Consider the following 17,869-nt stretch of genomic DNA (forward strand, 5'->3'; position numbering starts at 1 on the left):
GTGTTCTGTGGATGCACCCGTGGGCCGTGTTCCTTGGCTGAGGAATTGCTGTGTCAGAGGGTGTGCGCTTTTTCCATGTGGCAGCTGTTCCCAAGTGGCTGTCCATGAAGGTCACCCACATTAAACTCCTACCAGCTATGTGAGGCGAGAGATGCCATCAGAGATGCCAGAGCTTCCATCATTCCCCAGAGAGGGGGCGGATTCATAAGGTGACACTTAAAGGGTCAGAAGTGTGCATCTCTGGGTCTCATCCCAGCCTGTCTCCACTGCCAGCCCCACCCGGGGTGATGTGCTGTGTGGGAGACGGTGGTCGAGACTAACACCAGCCATCATTCTCTGAGTCCAGAGCCTTCCTCTGTGCTGCTAGCCCGCTTCCTGGTTCAGTAGGGACCCCTGGCCACTGCCTCCATGCCGCCCGTGGAGCCCACAGGGGCAGTGTTTGCCCTTTTTTGGATTGGTGATGGTGGGACCCACTTGGGGAAAGGGTTAGAGTGTCATATCTTCAAGGGCCTGGATCTTCCTCAACTGTGCCCTGTCCCCAGCCCTCCCCCAGCTTCAAGGACCCTGAAAAGGAAGGGCAGAAGTGGGGGCCAGTGGCAGAACCTCACCTTGGTGCTATCTTATGCTCCCAGGTCAACCTGGCCTACGCCTATGAGACCAAGGACGCGCTGTGCTTGGTTCTGACCATCATGAATGGGGGCGACCTGAAGTTCCACATCTACAACATGGGGAACCCCGGCTTCGAGGAGGAGCGGGCCTTGTTCTACGCGGCAGAGATCCTGTGCGGCCTGGAAGACCTGCACCTGGAGCACACCGTCTACAGGTGAGCGCTCCCACCTGGAGTCTCCTGGACAGTCCCACACACCCCAGCCCCACACACGCCAGTCCCACACACCCCAGCCCCACACACCCCAGCTTGAAGACCTTCGCCACAGAGCTCTTGGTGGAGATCATCTTGGGAGACCAAGAAGATTTTGAAAACAAGAAGGGAGGTCTCAACGGCATGCCCTTCCCTCTCAACCACCTCCCCAGTGGTGCTTTTGTTTGGTTTTCATTCAAGTGAGAAGAGAGAGCAGTTTTCCTAAGGGTTGAAAAAAGAATTCTCCACTTGATTGCCCTTTGCTCAAAAAAAAAAAAAAAAAAAAAAAAGGTAGCCTTCTGAGTTCAAGTCTGACCACTTACCATGGCCTCTTGTGGACTCTGGTTCTGGCCTGTGCCCACTGGCCAGCTGGTGTAGGGAAACAAGGGCTCTTGTCCTTATTTGGAATTGTTAACACATCAAAAGAATGCAAACTAAATAACAGCAAAGAAAATGTGTTTTATAATGCTTAACTGCATACGAACTCCAGTTATCACTGTGAGACTGACCACTGGATTGGGGTACGTGAGCCGCTCCCCATAAGGACAGCTGCTGTCAGTTAAGTAAACAAAGCCAGTTGGTTGAGAGCAATTCTCAGTCCAGGTGCCATGTATTGTTTGCCCAACGATTTGCCTGAGTTACACACGCCACCCTATTGGCCGCTGGTTTACCCTTGGGGAGCCCCTTTATACGAAAACCAGACCCTTCTGCTGCCCCTGCCCCCTCCTGGGAATGGAGAGGTCCCCTTTCTTAAGAGCATCAGTTTCATCAAAGAGAAGACAGACACTGGGGACAGGAGAAGGTGGCCACACCTACAGGCACGCCTTCTGGCTTGGTACTTTCTTCTAGACTGTAGCTCAGCTGGCGTTGGGAGGTGTGCCAGGTGGGGGGGTACCAAAGGGGTCTTTCTCCTGGGGCTGCCATCCCCTTCCCTGCAGTTCCCTGTCCCGGTTCTGCAGCTGGTGCTTTGTTCTCAGTAACTCTCTTCCTTTATTCCCAGACCCTGCTCTGCCTTCAGGGCATCCTGAGACCTCAGGGGCTTCCCAGCCCTGGGGGCTGGCAGCCTGTGCACAGGAGCCAGGACCAGCCTTTGCCTAACCTCCTTCCTAGTCACTCTCCAGGGTCGAGAAGATGCCTATGAAAAGCAGTGGGAGGAGAGATTAGCCCAAGATTGTTTTGACCCAGAGACCAGACACCCAAGCCAAGAGGTAGAAAGGAAACACTCAGGCCTGGTTCGCCCCCGGGGGTCAACTGAGACACCAGTGTGCCCTTGCTGCCCAGAATGCCCGCCCTCACATGCTTGTGGTCTTTCCCTTTCAGAGATTTGAAACCTGAAAATATCCTGTTAGATGATTACGGTAAGTCGGGAAGTGGCCGGGAAGATCCTTCTCCTACTCTGTAGCTGAGGGGAGCATTGCAACCCAAAGTAGAGGGCCTCTCAGAGACTCGGGCACCCACCCCGGGCCCAACAGAGGGCAGTGGGCAAGTAGTGGGGAGGACCCACGCCCTCTCCTCAGTCCTGGGAATCCGGAGAAGACAGTGGGCATGGACAAAGGTCCTACTTGGAGGAACAATGTGGCTGGGCAGAGAGAGAGAAAAGAGAACTGGAGGGGAATGAGATGAGGCGTCCAGAATTTCAGTTGGGCAAATACTGCACTCACACAACTTCTCTGTTTCTGACAAGATAGCTGAGGGGAAGTTGTTTGGTCAGCCATAGCCGGTGATAAATGTGTTATTCATTAGTATCTGTGCATCATCATTGTTTTTTCTCGCATGGGTAACAAGGACAGCCACAGTCACCCCTCATGACTCTTTAGCCTCACACACTAAATGGTGGGAAGTGGTTTTAACATCTTTAATCTGACTAGATCTGCCCATCTCCACAGAGTGGCATCCCTGACCACATTTTACAGATGACAAGATTAAGGTTCAGAGGAGCCAAGCTGCCAAGGTCACCTAGCAATATCAGTAGGGAGCTGAGATCAGAGACCAGGTCTCCTCAGCATGTTGGTGACCTAGTGATGCTACCCTATGGAGCAGCAGGCAGAGGGCCCAGGGCCCCACTGGGGTTCCTGTCCCTGTTGGTCTCAGAGCCAAGCCCACCACTGACCTGAATCCCCATGGCTAGAATCCACATGCTCCCTTCATCTTTCCTGCCTTTGTCAGGGGCTGCAGAGCTGGGGGACCCACATAGCTCTGACCTGGCCAGGGTCCCTGTCAGTGGGCCTTGCTGAGGTCCAGGCTGTGGGGGCCTGACATCCACAGATGGGGGGAGGGGCAGTGTTCCTTCCTGCAGGGTCAGATGTGTCCGTGACAAGCACCCCTTGCCCCTGGGTGAGCCACAGGTGAGACAACACCGAGGCTGACCTTTCAGCTGAGCATCGTCTCTGCTTTGGGGGTTCAGTCTAGGACCAGGAGCTCCAGTTTACTACCTCGCAGTCTCCCGTGGCCTGGGCATCTTCCCATGTTGTTTTTAGAGGGACAAAACAACCTCTGAAGCCCATCTGGGCAGAGCAGGAAGTTGCTTCCCAAATTGCTTTATAATTTTTCCCCTGAAGCAAATTGTTGCAAAATGTCAGGAGAATCTCACATTTTTTCCGTGAAGCAATCCCAGAACCAGGCCAAGCGCTTTCAACTCGGTGACCTCAGCCTTCCAAGAAGCCCATTAGAGCATTTTATGAGGGAGCTTGGCCAGCGTCCGGCCAGATGCAGGCGGCCTCTACATCTGTCTGCTTATCTCCTAAAGGAGCAATTCGCCCACATCCTCTGACACCTGGACTTCCCCAGGGCCTGCAAGTCACCCTGACAGGAGACTGGGATCCCCCTCTTCCCAGGACAGATGGAAACACTGAGTCTGGGTGCCTTGCCCAGGGGCACGTGGCAAGTCTGTAGCCGGGCCCAGGGTGGGCCAGTGTCATGTGACTGTCCCAGGGACCCACTGACCCTGCTCTTCCCCCTCAGGCCACATTAGGATCTCTGACCTGGGCCTGGCTGTGAAGATCCCTGAGGGAGACCTGATCCGAGGCCGGGTGGGCACCGTTGGCTACATGGGTGAGTGCGAGTGTGGCCCCTCCTCCAGCCCACCCCTTGGGGCCTTGGCCTTTTTGTGCAACTCTGATCAGAAGTAGGGTCTCTGTGGGAGGTAGGAGGTCTCAGCTAGGGTGGGTGGAACGTTGGGGCCCCAGGTGTGACTTGACTAAACTGAGTTCTCTGCAACGCCCAACTCAGCCCCACCTGCGTCTACAGCCAATTACTCTCGGAGTCAGTGGCGAGGCTGGCACACAGCGATGCTCAGGAAGAGGCCCAGTTTAAGTCAGGGTCCAGTGGGCTGGTGGACAGCATTTCAGGGAGACCCCTGACAGGAGGGAGGCCATTAGGATGGGCTCAGCACGGAGAGGAGCACACTGCCTGTGTCACCAAGCATGACTCTAAGTCTAAGCAGAGAACAGCCTAGGATCCCCTGCCCTGCCTCCTCTGAGCTGACTCCAGACCATCGTCCTGGGAAGAGACCTACAGCTACATCCTGTCTGCTAGGAATCCCCGTTCCAATCAGGGATGGCCCCTGGGCTTCCTCCTGCACACCTCACACATGCGCCCATTCGCCCCAGGAGGTGGGGCTCCAGGAGGCTCTGGGGTCCCAGGGCGCTGTTTCCTCTGCCAGGCTCCTGTCAGCAGCACATGCACGGGACTCTGTATGTTGACCTATGCTAGAGGGTCCTTCTTAGAATGTGTGAAATTTGGGAACTTGTGTGGGGGTGTCTCTATGTATTGACTGTGTATACCCATGCAACTGCTGATGGATGTATGGATGGGCGGACAGATGATAGATTAGATTAGATTAGATTAATAGTAGATAGATAGATAGATAGATAGATAGATAGATAGATAGATAGATAGATAGATAGATAGATGATAGATAGATAGATGTGCCTGTCTGCCTCATGTATGCTGTGGCAAGCATCTGTCTGCACGTCCTCTGCTGTGTGCAGACCAGCACATGCATGGATGCATGTGTGGCCGACCTGATAACGTGAAACTATCTTTTTTGAGCTTCTATGGTGAATCTATAAGTCACTTTATGAAAGTAGTAGGGAATCCATAGTGAGAGGCTGTTTGAATTTCAGATAAACTTTGACTTATCTTTAATTTGTACGAACATACCTTCATTGATTGGAATGTGCATGCAGTGCCCGCTGTGTTCCAGGTGGTATACCCATTACTGGCAGCTCACATTCTAGTGGGGGAGACTTCAAGGGAAAATTCCAGTTCTCCACTGTAGTCAGGCTACTGAAGCCAGTCAGAGTCCTTTGGGAGCACCGAGGACAGCAATCTGGGTGGGCTTCCTGGAGGAGGTGGTATTTATAGCAGTTGGTGAGTAGGAGTCCACAGGGGGAAGCTCTCGCAGCCATGGTGCTCCAGACCTTTTGTGAGCAACGTCATCATTCCTGGGAGCAGGATGCCTGAAGCCTGGCTGGCATGAGTCACAACCCCAAGCCTGGGTGCCCCAGCTCTGTCCTGCCACCCGCTGTCTCTCACCTCGCCTCACTCCCCTCCTCTGCCCCCAGCTCCAGAGGTTCTAAACAACCAGAGGTACGGCCTGAGCCCTGACTACTGGGGCCTGGGATGCCTCATCTATGAGATGATCGAGGGCCAGTCACCGTTTCGAGGTCGCAAGGAGAAGGTGAAGCGGGAGGAGGTGGACCGCCGGGTCCTGGAGACCGAGGAGGTGTACTCCCACAAGTTCTCCGAGGAGGCCAAGTCTATCTGCAAAATGGTGAGCTGGTGAGCCAGACGCTGTCCTCAGGCCCGTGTCCAGTGCTGGCTCCCCTCCCCACTCCCAGCAGGACAAGGAGGACAGGGTCAAGCCACCAAGCCAGAGGAGTCGGTGCTCCTCGCTGGGGTGGTTGGCAAAGGCTCCAGGAATAAGCCTGGGGTCAGGGAAAGACGGCACCATGACAAGGGCAGGGGGCTGAAGTGAACAGCATGTGACACCCTTGCATCTAGTTTTGTGGGGGAACGCAGCATAGGGGAGAAAGTTGATCCCAGCTGATCCCCAAGATACAAGGGGATCTTAGGCCAAGCCCCTACCTTGACCTTGGGCCTCTTGCTCCCTCCAGCTCTGCGTCCCTGCATGCTGGCTTGAGGCAGTGATATTTTCAGTCTTTGAACATCTTATAACTGGATTTTCCATCCACTAAAAGGAATGCTGGTCACACCTGCATGGCAACATCTGTGGATAGTGTGATTTGACCCATCAGGCAGGGCGCCCATGGGGAGTGACGCTTAGATAGGCTGGTGGGTGGGGACAGACTCAGGACTGGGAAGCCAGACAGAAGAAGGAGTGACAGAAGCCATCGAAAGTGGAGCAGGGAGAGAGTCCACCCCTGGACCGCTGCCCTTCTCCTCAGCCCAGGTGGGCCCACCCTGGAGGGACTTTGTGGGGGAATGGCCACTTCCCGTTCCTGCTCTCGGCTCCCAAGTCCTGCTGTGCCCTGCACAGCTGTGCTGGCACCCAACCGTAGGCAGCTGCCCTCTAATGCCGGCCACGTGGGGACAGGAGGGCTTGAGCGTGCAGCTCTGCATACCTGTGAGCCCACAGACTTCCTCTCCCGAGGCGGGACTGCACTTGGAGCAGCAGTGGTCAGGCTGGACCTCCCACCTCCAAATCGTGTGCCTGGACAGCTAAGCTGGAGTGTAGAGAGGAGCAGACCCAGAGCCCAGGAAAAGTAGCAGAGCTTCTGCTGCTAGAAACCCTGAGGCTGCGCCACTAGGGTCCCAGGAGGCCCCTCTCCTGGACCCGTCCATACGTTGCTTGACCACTTCCCCTCTAGCTTCAGTCTGACGTCACGGAGCCCTAGGAGGAAAGATTAGGGCTAGATCAGCCATCTGTCATTTGCATGTGTGAGAGACACGGAGGGAGGGGAAGTATGTACACATGCAAAAGCACACCTGAACCACCTGTGGCTGGGCGCCTGCCCACATGCCCGAGGCCGCCAAGCAAACAGGTCATCATGGGCGTGGAGTTGGGTGGGGGACAGGAGGAGCAGGGCAGCACAAGGCAGGAAATGGAAATGTGGGCTCTAAGGATGTTTGGAAACCGGGGTGCGTGTGCTAACAATGCTTGGTTATGTCAGGGTGAGGTTTCTATCCAGCAGAACCAAACTAGGCGAGGGAGAGAAGAGGGAGGTCAGAGCACCACCGATGTCCCAGGTCGGGGTTGGGGAATCAGAGAGGCAAGGGACATGGGACGTGCTAAGAGGACAGAGAGGCACAGAGGTTCCCCTCCTTGCCCATAGTCATCTGCTTTGGCACATGGCTTTGGGGCACCTGGACCTCAGGCTGCTGCTGTTTCTCTGCTGCCCCCTGGTGCCCACTGAGAGAAAGGCGGCAGCCATGCTGGGGATCCAGGCGGACCTGGGCACTTGGGTGCCAAATGTCAAACCAACATTCCCTCATCTTTCTTAGCTGGAAGAATGGCCAAAGGCCTTGCCCCATCTGCTTACAAATGACCCTGGGCTTCTGTGTCCTTAACCACAGTCTGTCTAGTCAGGCAGCCAGGCTTGCCCTGCCCCCTCCAGCAGGCACCAGGTCAGGACACAGTAGGGCCTGACTATAAGGAGACTATGGTGGCCCTGGGCAGTTCCAGCCCCACCTGCCTGAGAAGGCCTCCCCACAAACAGCAAGCAAGCTGGTCCCTGGCCCCCAGGTTCTGTCCCTATTCCATCTTGGCGGCCACAAGACTTTCCACTGCTCCTGGGGTCCAGAAGTTTATGCATCTCATTGCCCTCCCCACTGGGTTCAATATCTAGACCCTGAAACAAGGCCTGACTGGTCATGGCAGCGTCTGTTGGGTGCCTGGGGTGGCACAGGCCAGAGAAGACTGGAGGAGGGACATCTGGGAGTCTCAGGGACGTGCCTGTGAGACGGAGATGACCAGAGGTCTGCCCTCCTAGAGGAGGAAAGGCCGTCAGGCATGGCCTCACGGGGCTCTGTGTTGTCACAGCTACTCACCAAAGACGCAAAGCAGAGGCTGGGCTGCCAAGAGGAGGGGGCCGCGGAGGTCAAGAGACACCCCTTCTTCCGGAACATGAATTTCAAGCGCTTAGAAGCTGGGATGCTGGACCCACCCTTCATTCCAGATGTGAGTAGCCTCCCCCAGCCCAGACTGAACCTGTGCCCTGGTTCTCAACCTTTGACTTAGCTGAACGAAGCCAGGGCCAAGGAGACCAGTGGGCAGGAGGTGGCCTCTGCCCTCCAGTAGCAGACATGTCACCGGAGCTGGGGGACCCCTGCGTCCATCCTGGAGACATCTCTATGACGTGTTCATCTTCAGGCTCCCAGGGCCCCTGGGAGACATCCCCTACCAATTTTGAACTCCTGGAGGGCAGGGCCCAGCTGGGCTCATCTCTGAGTCCTGGCAGAGAGCAGCCCCCAGTGCATGTCGGGGGCCGAGTGAGATGAACAGTATTTCCGCCCACTCACGGTGTGGCAGCAGGCTCAGTAGCAGTACCGACAACAGCCCCACACCCAGATGCTTCTATAGCCCATTTTGTAGGTGAGGACACAGGCCTGTGGGGATATGTGACTTTTCTAAGCTCCTAAGCACCAGGGCTGGTAGCTCAGCCCAGGCCCACCTGGCTGCAGAGCTCCTTGGTGCCCTGTAGTGTGAAAGGGGTTGAGAGCTCTTCCCGGGAGTCCTCCCTGGCTGTGTGTTCCGCCCAAGCAGTGTCTCCAGCATCCCTTGGCCTGGCCCTGGAAACCAGCATTTGCTCTCCATGGAGTGGTGAACCAGAGGCCCCAGATCGCCAGCCCTCGTTCTGACAGAGATGACTTTGGAAACATTTTCCCCATCCCATTCTTGTGGGCCTTGGGGGAACTAAGACTATCTGGCAGGGGAGGGGGGCTCCCCGAGATGCCAAGGAGTGTGAGCTCAGAGATGGGGGTGACCTGCGGCATGTGAGGGCCTGATGTTAGAACGGGCCCTGGACGCCCTGAGCTCATGTTCCACCCCAGCCGGGGTCCCATTGGCAGATCTGAGGGAGGGCGACACAGGTGCCCGGGGTTGGAGGGGTGGCCTCAGCCAGCCATCCCCCTGCTTCCTCATCAAAACCCCAGGCCTGTCTGGAGGACAGTGGTGCTGAGGGCAGAGCCCTGCGTGACGGGTCGCTCTGCCCCCAGCCCCGGGCCGTGTACTGTAAGGACGTGCTGGACATCGAGCAGTTCTCCACCGTGAAGGGCGTCAACCTGGACCACACAGACGACGACTTCTACTCCAAGTTCTCCACCGGCTCCGTGCCCATCCCGTGGCAGAACGAGGTGAGCGGGCGGGGAGCCTCACCAGGAAGGTGCCGGAAGACACAGGGACGGCGGGGGCAGGGCCCCCTGCGGTCTGCTGGGGCATCATGGGGTGGGGTCGGAAGAGGGAAAAGGAGGTGAGACAACATGGCCAGTGTGGATGACTCTCGAGAAGTTCGGCTGGGAAAGGAGGGAGATGGAGCCATAACTGGAGGCACAAGTGGGATTGAGCTGGAGTCAGAGTTGAATGAATGATGGGGTGGGGGAGGGTCCAAGGCACATGGGGTGACCTGGGCTTGGGTGGGGTGAGGAGGAGATGGCTGTGGGTTTGGTGGTGGACGGCTTCTGCTTTCTCAGGGAAGGTGTGAGCCAGTCCATCCGGAGAGGTGGTGAGCAGGCACCTTCTGGGTCTTGGCCCCAGAAGACGGAGGGTGGTGAGCGACCTGGTAGGACCCGGCTCAGGGACAGTGTGGGCTCAAGGCTCGGCCCTGGACTCCTTTCCACCCATGATGCCGGCTGCAGCCCCTCACGATGCCGGTGTTTTCGCCCCGCTCCTCCAGATGGTAGAAACAGAATGCTTCAAGGAGCTGAACGTGTTCGGACCTAACGGTACCCTCTCGCCAGACCTGGACAGAAGTCACCCCCCAGAACCACCAAAGAAAGGGCTGCTCCAGAGAATCTTCAAGCGTCAGGTGAGAGAGCCCACTGCCACTGCGCCTCCTGTCCTGGCCTCAGCTGCAGGGACCCTGGGCCCAGGAACATCCACGCGATTGAGACCAGAGCTGCAGTCTACTTTCATGGGGGGCTCAAGGGCCTGGGGGGGCAGCAGCAGCCTGGGGAGACCGGCAGCCTGTGTGAAGCCCCTGAAACCTCCTGGCTGAGGGGACCCCAGGGTGGAGTGGGCAGGGCCAGCCCCAAGTTAGCCTTCAGCAGGGCTTCTCCGCCTTGGCATACTGACGTTTCAGGTTAATTCTTCGTCATGGACGCTGTCCTGAGCAGCCCCTGACCTGCGGCCCTGTTTTCGAGTTCAGAAGGCCGGTGATGCTGGGCCGCAGGGCGGGCCTCACAGGACTGACTTGATTTCTCTCTCCCTCTCTCTCCCTGCTCATGCCTCCCAGCATCAGAACAACTCCAAGAGTTCGCCCAATTCCAAGACCAGTTTTAACCACCACATAAATTCAAACCATGTCAGCTCAAACTCCACCGGAAGCAGCTAGTGGCAGCTCAGCCTTGGAGTCCACGGTGGGACCAGCCTAGACCCTTGTCCTTAGAGGCAGAACCTGTGACCCGTGGAGCTTCCTCTCTGGCTGGGCAGGCAAGGCAGCCCTCCCGGAGCCAGAGCCGGGAAGGAAGGAGGCGTCGCCCCCTCCGGGAGCCTCCAGATTTCTCAGAGAGATTTCCACTCAGGTCTGTCTGCGGAAGCGCCCTCCAGCGGTGGACTGGATTTGTTTGTCAAATATCGCAATAGAAATCCGATCAGACACAACTTGCACGTATTTTAATAGTGTCCTAACTAGAACTGAATTTTGTCTTTATTATTTTTAAAGAAAAGTTTTGTAAATTTCTCTATCGTCTCAGTTTACATTTTGTATATTTGTATTTAAATGAAAGTTGGACTCTGAGGGTGTATATTTTCTGTGCAGCCACTGCTAAGCCATCTGCGTTTTCAGACATTTTAGAGGGGGCGGGGGATTTACAAAAAACAAAAAAATGTGACTCGACTTCCACAGCCTCAAATGAGAAAACGTTTTTATTAAATGTAGAAAATGATTCACGTTTCACCTCTAAAGAATTGGTTGTATCCATGTCTATGACCTTTGCCTTGCACTTGGTGTCACCCTTCTGTTGACTTGTAAGAGTCGGAAGTAAATGCTCAAAGACCCCCTTGGGACTTCACCCCCAGCGGGCACATCCTGCGCTGGGGCCTGTGGAGTTGCCCTGGGCCAGCTCCGTCGGGACCCGCAATTTCCCTTGTCGCTTTTGCCGCTCGTGGCCTCGTCTTCCTTCTGGGAGGCAGCCGGTGAGCCCAGCTGGGTGCCTTCAGCACAGTGGTCTCTGAGCCTCTCTTTCTCAAGCAGGTTCTGACTGCTAAAACCAGTGTGTTTTCAAGAGGCACGTGTCTGGGGATTTTCGTGTTATTCTATTTTAAGAGAAGCATAGCGATGATGAGGAGTAGTCGTGAAGCCCCGAGTGTCCCAAACCTCTGCGGCCCATGGGAGCGTCGGAGTGGGGTCAGCAGGTCGCCCTGAATGAGTCTGTAGAGGGGAGGGGGGCTTGCCCAGGGACTCCAGAGACGTTCCTTAAGTGCTTACGGGGTCATAGGGTCTCTAGAGCTGCCCAGGGCCCCACTGATTCATTGGCCCAGGTGGTATGGACGGGGTTGGTTTCCAAGCAAATGGGATGCCCAAGGAGAGGCCAGGCCACCAAAGAAGCTCAAGACAAACTCACTGTCACCTCCTGGGAGAGATGGGGCAGAGGCCAGCTCTAACTGGGATCTCAAAGTTTCGGGCACATGTGGGCCCAGGAGGACTTGGTGGCTTTGCCAGACCAGGGCCTCTGAGGCAGTCCCTGGCCCTCAGAGCATGGCCATTCGGTCCTAGGGAGCCGCTGGCCTCCCCTTCTGTCTTTAAGAGGTGACAGGAGCAAATCCTCCCTCGCAACCCTCTGGGACAGGGTGAGCTGTTGACCTCCCCTGCTTCCCTGCCTGGCTGAGTCCTTGGAGACCCAGGCAGCCTCACTCAGACCTGGTCTCAGCCACTGGGCAGCTACCAGGGTTTCTCCCCGCGTGGGCCCTGCACCGGCATCTCCTGTAAAATGCAGATTCCAGGTTCTGCCCCAAACCTAGAAATCTGCATCTTTTCAAAGCTCCCCGGGTCCTTCTGATGCACCGTAGGGTGTGAGAGCCGCAGCCTCAGGCCGTCTGTGGTCTGCAGGTGTGATCATCCCAACATTTCTCTAGGTGCCCCAGGCAGCTGTGGGGAGGGAGTTTCCAGGGAGGGGAGGTGGCAAGCATGTCAGCCTTGTGTCCCAGTTTCCAGGCTCTTTTCCGAAATGTTGCCCATGGTCCCGGGCCTGCTGCTCGAAAGGGGCCTGACCTTGGGACCGATCATTTTGAGGTCATTTTACAAGCAATGGGGAAGCAGAAACAGTGGGCTTCCCTCATGCTCCTTTAATGCACAGTATTATTTCTTCAAGACCAACTCTTGTCTCAAGTGGCTGCTTCCATGACCCTTCTTGGGCCAAATACAAGGTAAATACAAACAGCTATATTCAGTTTTTGCCAAGAGGTAGGAAGCTCTTTGACTAGTATTTTAAGATCCCTGAGCTCTTGCTGACCGTTCTTTCTTAATGACAAGGACAGTCTTCCTGGGACAGTCACCAGCCCAAGCCATGACCCTCCGATCCAGAAGTTTCATTTGTTTTACCCAATTCACAGGAACCCAACCCTTACCATGCGGACTGGCATTGAGACGCCAGCCTCTATACCTCGAAGCCCAACACATTGGCAGTTTGTGGTGGCGAACCCTCAAGGTGCAAGAGGAGAGCACAGACCTGCTTCCTGTGCCCCTGCGCCCTGAGCACTCTCACTGCTGAAGTGCGGGGCCCTGCGTGACATAGAACAGCCAGAGCCCCCTTCTCGTTCCCCTGTCCCCTGCCAGTGCCCGCAGGGCGTGGGCCAGAGCCACTGGCCTCCTCACTCCTCTCCCTTGTGGCCCGTTGCTTCGTACAAGAGAAGGGAAGTTGAACAGTCCTGAAAGTCAGCCCTCCTCCCACTGTGTCCCCTGTTCCCCACAGGTCCTGTCCCTGACCCTCCTCCCCGGCCCCCTCACTTCTACTCCAACTTGTTTCCTATACCTGCATTTTTTAAAAGGTATTTTTTAATAAGAAATCTTAAAAGCCTACACCTTTCCACCCATCCACCTGTCCAGGATGAGGCATATTTGGACAGTGAGTGGATTTAAATCTTTTTTACATCATTTGAGCTCCTCACAGAAGAGCCATTCTTTCTCCAAGCGTGACGTTTGTTCACTAGACGTTCACTGACGTCGTGCCTTTGGGGTGAGACGCGGGGTCTTGCAGGAGCGTCTCAGCTTCCACTTTCCAGGAGACAAGCTGCTGCCCCCAGTGGGATGGGGGGAGTCTCTGCCATGATCACCGTGACTGACAAGTATTTACCAGCCCCCCCCACCCCCAGGGCTCTCCTAGCATCACCAGTAGTGTCACGAAGCCCTGACCCCGCCTGGGTGGAGGGGGGGACCACATCCCACAACCCCTTCCCTCATCTGAGGCCAGAGCAGCACTTTCTAAACTACGAGCTTCAGGGCCGCTCTCTTGCACCGCAGCTCAGTGTGGCTCTGTCTCAAGCAGCCCAGGCAGGTTTGCTTGTTTCCTTCATGCTCTGATCTCCCAAAGGGGACCCCCAGTCTCGGAGGGCGGGTGGAAGGGAGGCCAAGCTGCGTGGAAGAAAGTGGCGTGGCCTGGTTCTGTGCACACTCGACAAGCAGCCTACTGGGACGCGTGGCATTGATGGCACAAGTCGAATGTAGCCACCTGCCCATGAGCCCAGCAAGCCCAGAAGCTGGGGTCTCCATGCCTCTCCAAGCAGCCCGGCCCACCGGGGGAGTTCCATATTCTTCCACACCCCTGGCCTTTCCCAAAAGGCTGGGGTCACCGATTTGTTTCCCACCGACTTTCTCATGCGGGCTGCTGACCGGATCTCAATACGGACGGAGCGCCACAGCCTCGCCAGAGGGAGCCGCGGCCACGTGGACAACCAGGGTCCACTGAGATGAAGAGGGAACGCCGGCCGGGGTGGCATCGGCTGTCCTCTGGGCTGCTGTGTGCCCTCAGGTCTGTGTGGGCACCTGTACCCTTCCTCGGGCAACCTCCCTGGTTGCCGCCTGTTCTCATAACCCACCCTCGGAGACAGGGACTCCAAACTCCCCAGCCTTTGCTGGAGGAGAGCGAGCGTGAAATCCTGGTGCGTTCTGAAGCATCGGAGCTCCAGAGCTCGCTTTTTTGAACCAAGCAGCCCAGCTGGGCAGTGCAGTGTGCGGGGCAGACCCTGCGGGGGGCGGTGGCTGGGCTGACCTTCAAGGCTTGCGCTGCAGACGGTGGTTAAACCTGAAAAGCCGGCTCTCCCTCGGAGGGAAAGACACTTCCCGAGAAGAATCTAGGTGTCTTTCCGGGCCCATTGATAAATCATTTTTGTAATAGGTCCAAAATAAATGTTCTCGATTTAGAAGAGCTGAGTGGCTGTTAGTAGTGATAACATCATAATCCTTCTCGTATCCAAAGGTTTCTAGTTTTTTCAGGGAAATTTTGACATTCGTGAATGAAATAGTTCCGTTTGGGTCATTGCTGAACATCGGCCCTGTTGCGCTGCTCTGACTCTGTATGTTCTGCCGACTGCGTCACTGTGCTGCTGTATCTAGATCCAACCACTGTTGTTGTTTTTCTAAGAGAAATAAATTCCTAATGAAAAGAACCGCACTGCTTTCCTTCTGCTGAGCTGTTCTGTTCCTTGTGCCTGTGACAGTGGCCCCCCAAGATGCCATCACCTGCCTTCAAGTTGACCCCACCCAAAGGTAGCCCGAACACTGGCCACCCCTGCCCTGCCCTTAGATGGCCCATCTCCAGTGGGCAGGGCCTAAGGATCTCCCCAAACCCTGTCCAGGTTGAATGGCCCAGAAGTGCTCCAAGCACCAACCAAGAGCCAGGTGAGAAGTCAGCGCGGGCACCCAGACGTCAGACGGCGTCCACACCCGGACCTGGCGTGTTTTATGTGACAGGCGTCGTAACTCGGAGGCGGGCTCTTTGGAGAGGGCTGTCCTGCCTGTCAGCCCATAGTCCCTCCTTGCTGTTTGGAACCCGGGAGGGTGAAGGTGTAGTAGCCATATGAAGCTTATTTTCATTTATTGTTTTTAATTGTTTAATGTTTCATCAGTGTAATATAGGCCAAAATAATATAGGTCCCAGAGTATTGCAGGTATTCGCTGTTCCCCACCCTACAGCCCTGCCAACCCATTTTATTTTGTTTGAAAAAATTTTATTGATTGATTTATTTTCTATTTATTTATTTTTTTAGAGAGAGAGAAACATTGACTTGTTGCTCCACTTATTTATGCATTCGCTGGTTGATTCTTGTATGTGCCCTGACTGGGGATGGAACCTGCAACCTTGGCGTGTAGGGACAATGCTCTAACCAACTGAGCGCCCGGCCAGGGCCTGCCAACCCTTTTAGACTTTTACTTCCCAGAGGGTAAGATAATACATTTGTGTTGATTTAAGCCACTAAGGCTGTGGTCACCCGCTGCAGCAGCCAGAAGCAGCGAGTGCAATACCTGACGTTGATACAGCCGTCACATTCCGGTGTCCCGCACCCCCTCCCACCTTCCTCCGCACCGCGTCTGCGTGGAGCCTCCCCAACTGGCTTCTGAATTCCTAAGGGCGTGGACTCCCTTTCCTTCTTCTGTTGGGCCCCAATAGCCTAACACCATGTGTTAAGAGAGAAAGAAAAAAGAACCTATTTTACAAGTTCAACATTTTATAAGTCCTCATGTTTCGCTTGTTTATTTCCCTTTGGGCTTTGCGGGCTGTCAGTGAAGTTTCATTTGAAAACCCCTGCCGGCGTCCTTTAGCCAAGGGAAACAGGCCCGGGGGCCGCTTTGTCCCCACTTGGCCAGAGGAGAAGGTGGGCCAGCGAGGGGCTGGCTTTGAGCCAGGGGAGCCGGTGCGGGACCGGGCTCTGCAACCCCCCGCCTGTGGCCTTGGGCAAGTTACTCCCCCAAACCTAAATCTCTTCCTCTGTCAAACTCTTGCACCGTTCACTCCACAAATGTTTGCTGAGCTCTTACTATGTGCCAGGCACTGTCTTTGACCCGAGATACAAAAAGGAACAAAAGCTTGGCCGGTGCGGCTCGGTGGTTGAGCATCAACCTATGAACCAGGAGGTCACGGTTTGATTCCCGGTCAGGGCACATTCCCAGGTTTCAGGCTTGATCCCCAGTGGGGGCCGTGCAGGAGGCAGCCGATCAATGACTCTCTCACCATTGATGTTTCTCTCCCTTCCTCTCTCTGAAATCAATAAAAATATATTTTCAAAAAGGAACAAAAGAGGCAAAAGTCTCTGCTCTTGTGGGGCTTGCCTCCTAGAAAGTATGGAAAGACACACAAATAAATACATGGGATGGTCATTAAAAATGCCAAGGAGAAAACAATAAGGCAGGGAAACAAATACCCTTCCTCAGGCGAGTGGTTACAGAACTGTGTACGTTCAGTACCATGGAACACAACTCGGCAAGAGAAGGGGGGGAAATATTGACACGCGCAGCAACCTGGACGGGTCCCAGGGGAATTGTGCATCATTCTCGGAAAGTCGAAATTGCAGACAGGCAACAGATGAGGGGGGGCCGGGGTGGGGGTGACGAAGGGCAGCACCAGAGTCTGTGACGACGGAATAGTTGTACATCTTGGTCGAAGTGGTGGTTACACAGATCTACACCTGTATAAAAATGGCATCAAGCCATCCACACGCGCGGGACCCGGGTCAGTTTCCCAGCTTTGATGCTGTTACAGTGACATAAGCTGCAGCCAGCGGGGGGAACTGGGTGGGGGTGCAGGGGGTCCTCTCTGTACTGTCTTTGCGACTTGCTGTGAACCTATGACTATTTCAACATTAAAAGTTTTCTTTAACACGTAAGCAAATATAAACTACAGTAAGGAGCAAGGGTAGGCGTGACGTGGGGCTGAAACTGCGGGTTGAGCGTTAGGACGTGAGCACCGCGCGGGGGCGGGGGGGAGGTCTGCACCTAGCATCCTGGGAACGCGCGGTGAACGCAGAGGTCAGCGTGATGTTTAAACAGCGTGATCCGGTTTTTGGTGAGACAGTATTGCTGTGGTTGTATTTTTACGTCTCTAGCTCTTGGAGATGCATACTGAAATATTTACAGATGACGTGATACGAGGTCTGGGATTTCAAGGTAAGACAGAATGTGGGGAAGCGGATGGGGTGCGGCGATGGGCTGGGCGGGGCCGGGTTTGGAAAGTGGGGGTGGCGTCCCTTGAACCGCCACTAGCACAGGGAAAACCTCTCCCCCCAGACACAGGTGGACTCCAAACACAGTTCTCCTGCCGGTCCCCGAGGTCAAGACCACGCGCACGGTGTGGCTCCCAGTGTGGCAGGCTGGTGGGGCCGCTTTCTCTGCCTCGTTTCTTTCTCGGGTGGTCAGGTGCCTGCTGCCACCGGGGTGACCTAAGAGCCCGGCCCCAGCAGGCCCTGATGTTGGCTCAGTCGGGTGAGTCTCTGAGCTCCTACGTCTCCATCTTTCTGCCCGTCTCTGGCATTCCTGGTCTCCTAAGGTCTCAGACACGCTCCCTCCCTTCCCACTGCCCTTACTCTCCCCTCAGCCCCAGGTTTTTCTCCCTCTGAGTCCATTCCCCATGTGCCAAACCCCAGCCCTCTGAGGTTTCCGGAGGGTGGGGTTTGGGGCTCAGAGGCCAGGCCCCAGGAAACTGCTCTCTGAAGCCACTGGCAGCTCCAGGGCTTTAACCACCCCTTCATTTGGCCCATTTAACTTATTTGTCTCCAACGCGTCCCACGTGGGATAACAGGAACCAGTCGTCTCTCCCCCAGGGCCCCTTCCTTCCAAGAACTCAGTCACCCCAGAGCTGCTGTCTCCGGAGCAGGGAGGGGCTGGAGCAACACGCTGCCAG

The 17,869-nt window shown here is 55.6% G+C and overlaps 1 protein-coding gene across 1 annotated transcript in view; it reads left to right on the forward strand.

Annotated features, from left to right (window-relative positions):
* Positions 1-10,960, forward strand: part of GRK5 (G protein-coupled receptor kinase 5) — a 158,781-nt gene extending 147,821 nt beyond the window's left edge. The window contains exons 9-16 of the mRNA XM_016206349.2: positions 633-823; positions 2,180-2,217; positions 3,821-3,910; positions 5,425-5,633; positions 7,863-8,000; positions 9,038-9,175; positions 9,715-9,846; positions 10,273-10,960. Coding sequence (XP_016061835.2) covers positions 633-823; positions 2,180-2,217; positions 3,821-3,910; positions 5,425-5,633; positions 7,863-8,000; positions 9,038-9,175; positions 9,715-9,846; positions 10,273-10,371 — 1,035 coding nt within the window. The 3' untranslated portion in view covers positions 10,372-10,960. The remainder of the gene's footprint in view (positions 1-632; positions 824-2,179; positions 2,218-3,820; positions 3,911-5,424; positions 5,634-7,862; positions 8,001-9,037; positions 9,176-9,714; positions 9,847-10,272) is intronic.
* Positions 10,961-17,869: the final 6,909 nt, after the last annotated feature.

This window comes from Miniopterus natalensis, chromosome 14, assembly GCF_054644295.1.
Source record: "Miniopterus natalensis isolate mMinNat1 chromosome 14, mMinNat1.hap1, whole genome shotgun sequence".
NCBI lineage: Eukaryota > Metazoa > Chordata > Mammalia > Chiroptera > Miniopteridae > Miniopterus > Miniopterus natalensis.